Source organism: Blennius ocellaris (genome assembly GCF_963422515.1).
Source record: "Blennius ocellaris genome assembly, chromosome: 1".
In the NCBI taxonomy this organism is placed as follows: domain Eukaryota; kingdom Metazoa; phylum Chordata; class Actinopteri; order Blenniiformes; family Blenniidae; genus Blennius; species Blennius ocellaris.
Genome location: NC_137650.1, coordinates 10,649,435 through 10,661,818, shown reverse-complemented (window position 1 = coordinate 10,661,818; position 12,384 = coordinate 10,649,435). Strand labels below are relative to the sequence as shown.

The 12,384-nt window shown below is 47.4% G+C and overlaps 1 protein-coding gene across 1 annotated transcript in view; it reads left to right on the top strand.

The window, feature by feature from the left end:
* Positions 1–12,384, top strand: part of nkd1 (NKD inhibitor of WNT signaling pathway 1) — a gene marked incomplete at its 5' end in the record, with an annotated part of 103,481 nt that overhangs the window by 89,935 nt on the left and 1,162 nt on the right. The window contains 6 exons of the mRNA XM_080520439.1: positions 1,314–1,371; positions 5,928–6,031; positions 6,263–6,358; positions 9,543–9,690; positions 10,661–10,742; positions 11,230–11,357. Of these exons, the coding sequence (XP_080376565.1) occupies positions 1,314–1,371; positions 5,928–6,031; positions 6,263–6,358; positions 9,543–9,690; positions 10,661–10,742; positions 11,230–11,357 (616 nt within the window). The remainder of the gene's footprint in view (positions 1–1,313; positions 1,372–5,927; positions 6,032–6,262; positions 6,359–9,542; positions 9,691–10,660; positions 10,743–11,229; positions 11,358–12,384) is intronic.

Sequence of the window (12,384 nt, the reverse complement as noted above, 5' to 3'; positions counted from 1 at the left end):
GCATTTTTAGGACAAATGTGACACGGTGGGTTATATTGCTCGACGTATAGCTCTTCTTTTTGTTTGGACGCTTGTGGTTCTGGTATCTTTTTTCCTGTCGTCTCACCTGCTGGTGACCCTTTGATCACCGGGAAGCAGAGCAGTGTCAGACCTGCATCAGCAGCCCAGGAGCGGGATCATTAGGCCGTATTGGAATGTGTATTGACCCGCTCACACCAACAAGCAAACACAGGTTTATCTCGGGGTCCCTGGTTTTTTTTTGCATATCAGTCTCGCAGTTTGTTGTATTCTCTTCCCGGGGGCACGAGCCCCTGACGAGGGAACTATGGAACCACCTGACCTTCTACCTCTGTGGATTACACTAAAATGCCCCCATCATGCTTTCAGAGCCTTCTGACACATTCATGACAACACTTGCGTAATAAAAACGTATGCACTCCACTCAGCCGTCCCGAAGGAGATGTTCTGTGAAGTTACCCGTCACCAGTAATATGTTGTGTCCCTGCACGGCCTGTGCTGCTTCACTTGTTTTGGACTCTTGGAGATTTTTCCCTCCGTCGTCGGCGTGCGGTGGAAAAGTTGTGGGTGGGTCTCCGAATGCGTGCGTGCGTGTGTGTGTGCGGATGTATGTGTGTGATTGTCAGCCTGTGAGTAATGGGTTTTTTTTTTTTTCTTCAGCCAGATGAATGTCATGCCACATGGATACCTGAGCCAGACTTTTTCCGAAGCGAAGCTGGGGATCACATGTCCCTGCAGTCTCAGTGGTATGCGCTTAACGGACGGGGCTGCCAGGAGAAGAGGGGGTAGGGGGGGGGGGGGGGGTCCCGGGTCAAAACGGCCTGGGATTTAAAGAAAAAAAAGAAAGACAAAAGACAACATGCCTCTGGGTGTGTAGCTTCAGCGACATGTCCTGCCACAGGAATAGCGCCACGACACAAACCGTCTTTTTTCCCCGAACCTGGTCGTCGCTCGGCCGGGGGCAGTGATTTAGATTCCCTCTTCGTACTCTCAAATCTTACCGTCTGTCGTCTTCTCCGCGTGTCACAATCCTGCAATTACGGCCCCCCTTAAACTTTCCGCCGCAGTTTAAGCCCAGCGCACAGTTGTCAAACTTCATATATAGATGCATAAACCCTGTAATTTCAACTCGAGCTTGTCACTCCGCGCGGCACAGCAATGGTGTGGATTTGCGTCGTTTAGCACGTTTGTTTTTTATGTGACAAAAATACGATGATCTCTCTTTTATGTGACCCCGAATATGATCTACTGTATTTGACTCACTTTCCCTTTTCTTTTTTTTCCTCTGCTTGCAGGACTCTATGGTTGACACATGCGCCCAGGGGATCGGAGCAGAGCATTACCGCTTAGAAGGTAGACCTTGTTATCCATCTTCCTTTTTTTTTTTTTTTTTTTGATAAAACGATCCCATCTATTGCTTGATTTGAAAAACATTTTGGAATCTATCTTAGTGTGGGTGTGTGCCTCTTTGATTTAGTGGTTCATCCTTTCCCCTTCAGTTCCACGCCCCCCCCCCCCCCCCCCCCCCCCCCCCCCAACTCTAAGCCCCAGCAATGTGCTGATGAGGTCCCCCTTTACCTTCCCTCCCACGTCTCTGCCTTCTTCATCTCTCATCCGCCCCTCCCCAGCGGTGCTCTGCAAAGTGCCTCCATTCCCCCATGTTTTCCCCCCAATGTGATGTGATCCTGGATTAAGAGCTCTGGCAGGAGAAAGTCTCTCCCTCCCTTTTAAAGACAGGATTGGACGTGAGGTGCAGGCAGAAATAGGGAGTAAAACCAGATCAGCCAAGAATTTAGGAGGAAAAATGACTTATATTTCACTTTCTTTTTTGTTTTTTTTTGTTGCTTGAACAGATATTGGAGTAATGTGAGGGGAGTTGATTATCAGTCCCCGAGCTGAACCAAAGTATGTGCCAAGTGTTTGCTCATCACACTGATTTTCTATGTTGATTCTTTATGATTAACTGGCAGTGGCTTAAATAACTTGCTTCAATAGGAGATTAAATGATGAATGAGTGACTAGTTTGACGCTTTTTGATGTGAGTGTGTTCACCAGCTCAAGTTTTTTTTCTTTTCTTAAGGATGTTGCTACAGCCATGTCTCCTTGAGATAATACAGATTCTTCACTCGGGAAGACATTTTGTACGTCCTCAGGCAAACTCGGTCCCAAATGAAGACAGCTGTAGGGGATTTATGACGTCCCCTGGCATCGGCTGCACTCAGCTCACTGATCAGATCTGCTCTCCGCAGATCCCCACAAATGGAGGGAAAGTATCCGAGAGGAAACAGGAAAGGGCAAACAAAGTAGCACAGCCGACGCGGATGAAAGGCGCGTTTTCGTCCGCGCGTAAAGACACACGTCCAAATATGCCGCGCGGGATTAAAAGTCGCCTGAACTGCAGATGTTTTGGAAACATAAGAGAAGAGCGTGATGATGACGGACAGTTGGTGTAAATAAGGAAGTAATCTGTAACACAACAGCTTTACCATCAATGCCTCAATAACGGTGCCTGCTACTCTGCGAAATACTAACTACCCCCCCCCCCCCCCCCCCGCTTATTGTACTGGTCAAACTGTTTGATGACAGCCAAAGCAGCCCTCAGGTCAATCTGGAAAAGCCTTTTCATGCTCCCAGCAGGCAGTTGTTTTTTTTTTTTTTACACAAGTGTAATTTGACCTAAAAATGTGGAGTTGTTTCTTCACTGATATTGATTATTTTAGATACATGCGCTGTTAGTGAGTGAAGATATTTCATGTTGAAGCAAGGTAAAAAAACCCAAAAAACCATTACCTCCATCCACACAGACCGTCCCAACCTGAAATCACTTGGGTGTGTTGTTGTGAAGAGGAGACGGCCCCAGTTATGTGTAATACAGTATCCTCGCTAAGCTGGGTGTGATTGCTCACAGTGTGTGGCAGCATTCCCAACCTGTCTGTGTGTGTGTGTGTGTGTATAAAGTGTATGCATGCACGTGTGTGTTGCGAGGCTGCTGGAACAGGCCTGACATGAAGGGTGCCAGCCTCGGCTGCCCTCGTCTTGCCCCTCAGATCTGATGTGCAGCCAAGCCCCTGGCGGCAGCTTCACTCATAAAGAGCCGGCTTATGTCTGCGATGGGGAGGGGGTTGGGGGGGGGGGGGGTCAGAGGGGGAGGAGGGTGATAGCAGATTACTGTTACTCCTCCCGGCATTTCATTAGCTCCAAGATAAGCATCTCCCCACCATATTGAGCCTGCTACGGAACAGATTTGCCCTCACACACAATGTTCCCTTTGAGCACCTCAGATGATCAAACAGCGGGACCCCCGAATACTGCGCCTCTCCAAAAAGTTGGTAAAAGCTCCCTGGGATGATGCCTTTCATTTCTGGCATTTCCCCCTGCCCAGGGATGAGACAGGTCCGCTTTGATCTGCGTTGGATCGGGAGGAAAGAAATTGGGCTGTTGTGTCTGCTCCGTTGGCGAGCAAACAAACACTGTTTCAGATTTGACTTGGCTTAATTAATTAGTGATTCTGTTTTACAGCCGGTCTGATCCTCTTCCAAAAGGTTTGAGAATGGAACTTCAAAGTGTGGCGGGAGGAGCAAGACGGGGGATGGGTGGGGGGAGGAGAGGAAAAAAGGGGTGTGGTCTTGCGTGGCTTTGTGGGTGTGTGCAGCCTGCAGGACTTTGATTGGATTTGGGGAGCAGTGGAGGGATACCGATGAAAGCTAAACTACCAGAGGTGAAACATGGGGGTGGGGGTGCAAACCAAAAAGCAAGAAGAAGCTCCAGCGGGGAAAAAATAATTCACAAGCGGCGACGTGTCGGGGCGACTGTAACGCAGCGTGGCTTGTAAAGGAGCCGACGTGAACGCCTCCCAAAGCTCCGACGCACGTCCGCGTGTATCTGCGGTCTCGAGTGTCAAACAAATGCTGGATTTCAAAGCGGAGAAGGATATCCGCTGGCAACGAGAGCTGGGCCTGCATCCAGCACCGAAACTGAAACATCCAAGTCGACAGCGACAGTCGTGCTATTTATGTCCTGGAGGGTGGGCAGCCGTTTGAAATGGCGTAATCCAAAAAATACACCACTTTGAGCTGCGGCCTCAAACCTGTGAACTCAACACTATCTGATACATTAAAAAAAACAAATCAAAGATGCATACATCCTTGTATTTTTTATTGCAAAAAAAAAAAGCAGTGCATACATCTACATTTTTTTTAAGTACAGCGTCCCGGCACCGATTTGTAGTAATATTAAAGGTATGCTTGCCTCGACACATACGTCTGTTATTGAAAATGATACATTCTATGAAACTATAGCGAAGAAAGTTCACCTGTGAATAAAACCTGTTGGTAACTTGAGACGTTCTAGCAGTTAACACTGTTGCCTCTTACTCGAGGCTTTCTGACCAGAGTTTGCTTCCTGTTTTCTCTGTTTGAGGTTTTTCCTCCCACGGTCCAAAAAAGCGTGCATAAGACCTTAATGTGTGAGGCTAAATAAATTGCCTGTAAGTGTGAATGTGAGTATGTGTGACTGGTGTCCTTTCCCCGTTGTGAGCTGGGGCCAGCTTCAGCCCCCCCTGGACTGGATGAAGCAGTTTAGAACATAGACGGTATTAGTTTCTTCTACCAAATCAGAGCCTTAATAGCAAAGAGGGACAAATGGACACTTCTCCTGAGCCAGGCTGAAACTGAAAGTGCAATAATCAGATTTACGAACGTATATCTTTGTACAGTGACGTGTTTCACCGATGACGGATGGATCTTAAACTGAAGTGCGCCCTTGTTTCGGACGTCAGTCTCACTTTGAACCTTGTTTTGTAAAACCCCGTGTTCAGTTTATTGAAACTCATGCGATGAATGAACTCCACAGGAGTGCATTTGGCCGTCAGTGTAACGGGGTAAAAAGTGCACGCGGCAGAACAGGGCCTCTCCGCGGACGTCCCGGCGGCGCCGTACGTCTGGATGGCAAATGTACGGCGAATGTCGTTCCAATAAAATGATGAGCTCTGCTGCGCTGAGTCGCAGGCTCGGGGGCCTCCTATAGACCTTTTGATGTTCACATGCTGTTTCAGTTCCACCATTTATATCCGAAAGCCATTTTGCCACATTGTGTCATGTTTTCGGCGTGTTAAGCCTTTCAGATTCCTGTTTGACATCCCCTCACTGCGAGCCCATTGGGATGTATGCACAGTAGCTTTGAGCTCAAAACCGCTACTATGGAGGAGCTTTTGTCATTAGAGAATTAGCGCCTCTACACTGGATTGACACCTTGATTTCAGTTTCAGCCTTGATGTTGGCTGGTTTGATTCCGTTCTCTGTGACAATGTGCCGATGGAGCGCTTCGTTTTGAAGATTTTCAATCGGAAAAGCTCAAAATCCTTTGAAAAGCTGCACTGATTAACGTGCACATTCCGTAGTCGATGAAGTTCTCAGTGAAAATAAAGACCATTTTTGAGCTGTAATAACTAAAAGTTTCTTTAATCACATTTTCTGTGACTCCGAAAAGCAAATTATGACTTCGGATGTGCAAAGCAGTGACACTCTTATCACTCATACTGAACTTCAGCCCTCGTGTGATTATAGATTGTGTGTTAAAAATGTTAAAATAATTCCAGAACTGCAATTTCAGAGTGAGAAAAAAAAAACGAGCGACTGCGGCGGCTTCCACCCAGAACCACCGGGATGTGTAACATGTCTTAATTGCTTCTGCCAAACTCGGAAGTCAGAGGGCTTACAAGAAACACTTGAAGGCGACGCCGTGTCCTCAGGTTATGACTGCACCCAGCGCTCCCTTCCTCAGGCTCTCTCTTTTCTCTTTGTGTGTGTGTGTGTGTGTGTGTGTGTGTGTGTGTGTGTGTGTGTGTGTGTGTGTGTGTGTGTGTGTGTGTGTGTGTGTGTGTGTGTGTGTGTGTGTGTGTGTCGCTGCAGTGGCTTTACCCCCAGAGAAGACAGACAGCTGCTGTGTGGAGGAGAAGATGCAGGAGAGGGGCAGCCAATCCCCCGCAGGGCCGCAGAAACAGCTCCAGTTTGAAGTGAGTGTCAACAGAGAACGGGTCGTTTACTACGCGCGCACACACACACACACACACACACACACACACACACACACACACACACACACACACACACACACACACACACACACACACACACACACACACTGGATGAAAGTAGGGCAGTGGTCGGATAAGCAGGAGATACACACACACACACACACACTCTCCTACACACGGTGTGAAAGTAGGATCAATGTGGTGTTTCAGGAGCTGGAGTGCGCCGTGTCGGTGGAGGAGGACAACAGACAGGAGTGGACCTTCACCCTCTACGACTTCGACAACAACGGAAAAGTCACCAGAGAGGTAATCGTCGTCTCCCCTCCGAGCCGGCAGGAATCGTGCAGAAATAAGCTCAAAAAAACGGAACGCGTAAGCAATAGAATAGACGTATAATAGAAAGCAGTGGCCACAGTTTGTTTTACATCAGGTTTGTCATCAAGACCTAAATGAAATGTAGAATATAGAGTGAAAATACGACTAACTGCTCACAACTAATCACAAGTGAACAGAGACAGTTTATTACGACACCAGTCCGTCTCAAGGTAAGAAGACACAAGTTGCTCAAACAAGACAGATGATGGAGAATGAATGTTTATGGGTGGAGGCTTCCAGTCATATGGGTCAATGGATTTAAAACCTGGTTTTCCAGATGCTTTGTTTGACATGCTGGAGTCTGAAAGAGCTGAATGAGAGTTTATACCTGTAGTACCAGTGACTGATGCTAATAAGGAGGGTGACTGAAGTGTATGTGCATTAGGCCCTGTGGTTTCCTCAATTAAGATGTGATCATACAGTCGAGGTGCATGAAAAAGTTATAGTCATAGACTGTTTTTACATTCGTGATTTTTTTTTTTTTTTTTTAGATTTGTAGGATTTCCCCGTTCACTTTTCAGTGTTCTTCGAAATCAGGCATTACTCACAATGGATGGATTGAGCAACTTCCATGTCAACTTTCCCTGTGTGAGAAAAGCTGAATTAGGCCATTTAAAGCCAGTTTGGTGTCGCTGATGTAGTGAAATCCATTTATCACGCTGATGATCATGTCTGCTGAATACAATTAGTCTAAGTAGCGTGCTGTAATGGATTCTCTGTACTTAACTTTCTCCGCTATAAATTGGTTCAAAATCAAGTTAATTTGAATTATTAAAAAAAATACTCAAGAATAAACCCAGTGAGTGTGTATGTGTGTTTCTGCAATGCACATTGTACAATGAGTAAGTTCCAGTCAGCAGAAAAAAAGAAAAAAAAAAGATGGTAAACAACATCCTGCCATCGTCTGGGCAAGAACCAATCAGTTTTCCTGGTTTCACCACAGCCAGACGAGCCGAAGCTTCCTACCCGCTCTCGCTGGTTCAGAACCCAATCCAGCGGCGCCGGTGCATTTCTGCTCCTGCGAGGCACCTTGTGGCTCGTGTCTGCCTGCTACAGATCTGAGGAAACATCCAGTGTTTTTTTGAGAACAACTTGAAACGGGCAAAACGAGACTGGAGCTGTCCTCCGCGTGGTTGGCAGTGCAAGTTTTTTCGGCGTTGCCTGCGGCTCCGCGGCTCATGAGACGGCAGGCGGTGGCGGCTTGGGGGGAGGGAGGGGGGAGGGGGGCTTTCTTCTCCAACTCCTTTTTTTTTTTTTAAATCCCCTCTCACAAATAAAAAGAGGGAAACCAAAAGTGACACAGGAAGCTTTTATTTAATTTTATTTTTTTATTTATCCCCCCCCCCCATTACTGTTCTTCTACGTCTAAAAGCAGTATGTGGAACCAGTCCCCGAAGAATTCATAATAGTACCCTTTTATGAGTCAGAGTGGTTTAAAAAAAAAAAAAAAATCCTGCTGTTGCATTTGTGTGGCTCGGGCTTAATTCTTCTGTCAAAGGAGCTCTTATGGCGAGGCCGTGCTCCCTTCAGAGGTACAGGACATGACATGAGTCAGTGCTTTCCACTTCCATACCTGCTGAATTTTTTTATGGGCAATTAAGGGTTTGATTTGTTATGAAAAGACCCAGAGCATTGGCTCGTAGTCACGAGGGGCTCGTAAGCTTGGTACGGTGCGGGGGGGAAAAAAACATCGGCGCAAAATGTGGCTTCTAAACTGTCCTCGGGAGACGACGCGCAGGCTGCCCTCACTGATCAGAGGCTGAGATCATAAACCTGAACGGTTCAACAGAATACACACCCCCATTCTTTGCTCCTGTCCGTTTTTATTGACTGTGTGATTTCAGAGATTCAATCGCGATTCTGCGGAGAAGGTTCAGAGCGAATCGCTGTAAACTTTGACTCCTGTCGGGCCTGACGGCTCAGCTGCCCCGCGCACATGTTTGCCTTTATGAATTTATAACTTCACACCCGGTCTGATGGCTTCGCACTGCAGGAGCTGATGTCGTCATTGCTCTGTTCACTGTTGTCTAAATCACTTCTCTAAATTCCACGCCGTTCAATATGCATGGCTTTAATGCCTAAAAAGACAGATATTATACTCGGACTCTTACAGAGTACTCATCACTATAGTCCCCCCCCACCCCCCCCAGCTTTGATGTCACTGGATATCTATAGAACTGAGGCACTTTGTCAACACACCAGATAATGGACCCTTTAAAACACTTGAGATAATGAATGTAGAGTTACTCTTTTCTTGAATAATTAAAAAAAAAAAAAATCTGCAAATGTGTTAAAATTTAAATGAATAAGGTCTCCTAAGAATAAAGAGGTCTTTAAATGAGCTGTAATATCTGAAGAAGCAATGTGAAGCACTTGCTCAACCCCAATTTAGTCTTTACTGAACCAGTCTAGGAATCAGGATAGTTCAAGAATTTTGTCTTCCTTTGTGTTTTTGCAGGAACGTGTTACTTACTTGAAGAAAATTACACAAAAAGTACATTTTTTTAACTGTTAAACTGAGTAAAACCTGAGGTTTAACAGTCCACTTTTCTATTGAAATGCTCACATTGATCTTTCCAACTTAAAACAAGGAGTCACAACTTCTTTTTCTATATTTCTTCTCAGGACGCCGACCGAAAAGTACAAATCTAGTGAGCAAGAAAAGAAAACATCAAAAATGTAGTATGGCTCCAAGATTGTGGCTGAAATATTGCATTGGCCTCAGGGTAGCTTTTTTTTTTTCTTCATAATGATGTTTTCCACTCAATTATGTTTCTTTTCTGCCAAAATTGAGTAAATGCCACACAGGCCTTTGCACGACCCAATAGATGGCACTCAGTTTGCGGTGATAGGCATTCCTTTGTTCGTTTTTTTTTTCCCCCTTCCTTTTCTTCAGAGTGGAGGAATGGACCCGAATGACTTTTTAGATTTCCACTGCACGCAGAAGCGTTCTGACTCACTTTCCATCCGCGAGTTTTGAAATTGAGCAAACGTAGGATGTCGATGCGACTGAACGCGACACGTTCCTTCAAAACTTGCTGGGATCTCCAAGGTGCATGCGACTTTAATCAAACCCACGTCGCTCATTGGAATCTGACTTTCTCTCTCCTCGCAGGACATCACCAGCCTCCTCCACACCATCTACGAGGTGGTGGACGCCTCCGTCAACCACTCCCCCAGCAGCAGCAAGACGCTGCGGGTCAAGCTCTCGGTGGCGCCCGACTCCAGCCAGCGGTGGAGGAGTTGCACGCAGGGCGCGGCAGGTAAAGTCCCAGCGTCATCGCTGTGGGTGGGAGCGGGGGCACTCGGGCGGGGTGGTGTGGGAGGTGGAGGTGGAGGGTGTGGGGGGGGGGGGGTCCCCTTGTGTTGCCTGCTGTCAGCTCACCCAGAGATGTGTTTGTTGTCATGCAGAACGGCGCCTGCTTCAGGCCTGTCACAGCTTTGTTCCTCGCCGTCTCGGCGTCGCTCCATCTCTCCCACTCAATGGGGTTCATTTTTAATGATGGGGGGTGGGGATGGGGGGGGGGGGGGGTGACAGAGCCAAGAGAGGGGCCCCCCCTTCCTCTTCCTCTGCGCCTTCAAATACTCTGAAAGAAACCTTAAGAGATGTGCCGAGTCTTTTTGATAACCACAGCCATTTTTCTTTTCTCCAAAGTCCCCCCCCCACCCCCACCCCACCACACACACACACACACTCACACACACACACACACACACACGCTTCCCCCCTCCCACCTTCTCAGAGCTGCCGGGAAAATATAGCTGCGTTCAACTTAACTTTTCTCACTGACGACTTGGTAAACAAGTAGTCAGTGAGAAATATCTCAAAAAGTATATATCCCTGTGTGTTTGCATCCTATTGTTTTGGCTATAAATATCTGTCAGGAGATTCAGACTTTGAAAACACTGCTGGTTGCCTTCATGCTAATTTCAAACTGCATCAGATCTCACATCCTTAATGAACTATTTCTGAAGTCTGCATGTTGTTTTTTTTTCTCTTGTTTCATTCCGCTCCTTATAAGAGGCTGAGAGTTGAAAATAGAATAAATGAAGCATTGTTGTTTTTCTTTTTCTATAGATCTTCAAAGTAAAACCCCCAAAACAAAGGTTGCTTTCTTCTGAGGCTGGTGCGACTGTTGTCGTGCGTGCGTGCACGGGGGTGTGTGTGTGTGTGTGTGACTCCTCTGTGTTGCTCTCTTTGATAATAGCCTCCTGTCTTTCACACATACACAGACGTGCCCCACCCCAGGGAGAAAAATGACAAGTGCATCGAAGACCTCAAGAGTGCAGACAAGAAGTCTCGAGCACTCCTAAGGTAAAGCCGCCTCCTCTGTACACGCCGGTCTCTGTTGTGTGTGTGTGGCGCATGCACGCAAAAGCCCGTTTTTTGTTTTCTCTTCTTTTCTTTTTTTGGTTTCATGTCACATTGGCTCTTTTTTAGCAGGAAAAGAAAATAGAACCTCGCTCTTAAAACGTGTCGGCGGCGGCGGTTGTTTAAGGAAGAATTCACACTTGGGGTTCTGTAATCGTCCCTCGGTCTTTAATTAGCTTCGACTAGCTTGACCTCGGCGGCACTCGGGAGGAGTAAACATGAGGGAGAGTCTCGCCGTGCCGCAGGAGCACTCCCCCGGCCAGGGGGTGCAAACCTGTGATTTTCCAATCACGCTCTCACTCCTCCGACAATTACCGGGGCCGCTGCGTGATCATAAGGAACACTTGTTTGACTTTCTTCAAAACGCTGCCGCAGCGAACCTCGCTGGCCTGGACGGCGACCTAATGAGAGGTGCCGCTTGTGTCCGCAGGCGCCACCACAGTGACCACCACACCCAGCCTGGCTGCCAGCGCCACTGTGTGGACGAGAACCTGGAACGCAGGAACCACTACTTGGACCTGGCAGGGATCGAGAACTACAGTTCCCGCTTCGGAGCCGGTGAGTGGACCGGGGGCCAGCAGGGGGAGGGAGCCCCCCCCTCCCTTTTGAAGCTGCGTCCAGGGGCCCTCATTACTGCAGCACCTGCTCGGAACTCCCATTAGGTGGAAATACCGGCCCGCTGCGGTTGCTTTGCCAGGACAAACATCTGGGCTCGGGCGAGCACAATGCGCCGAGTGTTCCGGGCCAAAGCCCCATCAACAGAACAGCCTGTCGTGAAGTGAAATATTAGGTCTAATAAGCAGCAGCCTTGATCTGGAGCGCCGTGATGACATGCGGTGGTTTTAATGTTGTTTTTGTCAGGAGAGTGCGAACAGAGATCTGCTATCTGGGTTATCTGCCTCGGAGAAAGATGCTAAAATGAGTCTGCTGGGTGTTGTCACATCCACGTTTTCAATGAGACGTTATCAAGGAGCTGTTGGTATGCTAGTTTAATGAAGCAGTCTCATCTCACACACCAGGTACGAGAGTCGGTCCCAGTTAACTACTGGAGGGTAATCACCCCGACATGCATTGGATATCAGCTCAAGTGTTAAAACTATAGATTTTTATATATTCAGTAATAATATTGCAAAATGTGGATCATTACGATCGTGCTTCACTGTCTGGTGTTTCGGTTTTACTGGTGCCCCTGTTAACTGGTGACTTCTGCCACCAGCCGTTAGCAGGAACTGATGTTAAAATAAGACAAATGGTACAATATTTTAAACTTTATAGGTGATGCTTGAGGAAGCCGATCAAGATTAATCCAAAACGCAGCAGATGAGAGACCTCGATACTCGTAGCAGGTCACTCCGCCGAGGTCCCTCCCAATCATCTGGTCGCCACCAGACGAAGGAAGGCTTGCACCTCATTACTGCTCTACGGGTTTATTTCTGTGTCTACTTCTTGTTTGTCACATTGTCTACTCGCCTCAGCTCGCTTGGAACCTCGACTACGCAGGTACCACAAAAGTACCTGGCCGCGGGGGCGAACACGTAGTGGAAAAGCGATAACAGTTAGTAGGGCTGAGGAGCAATTAGTGGAA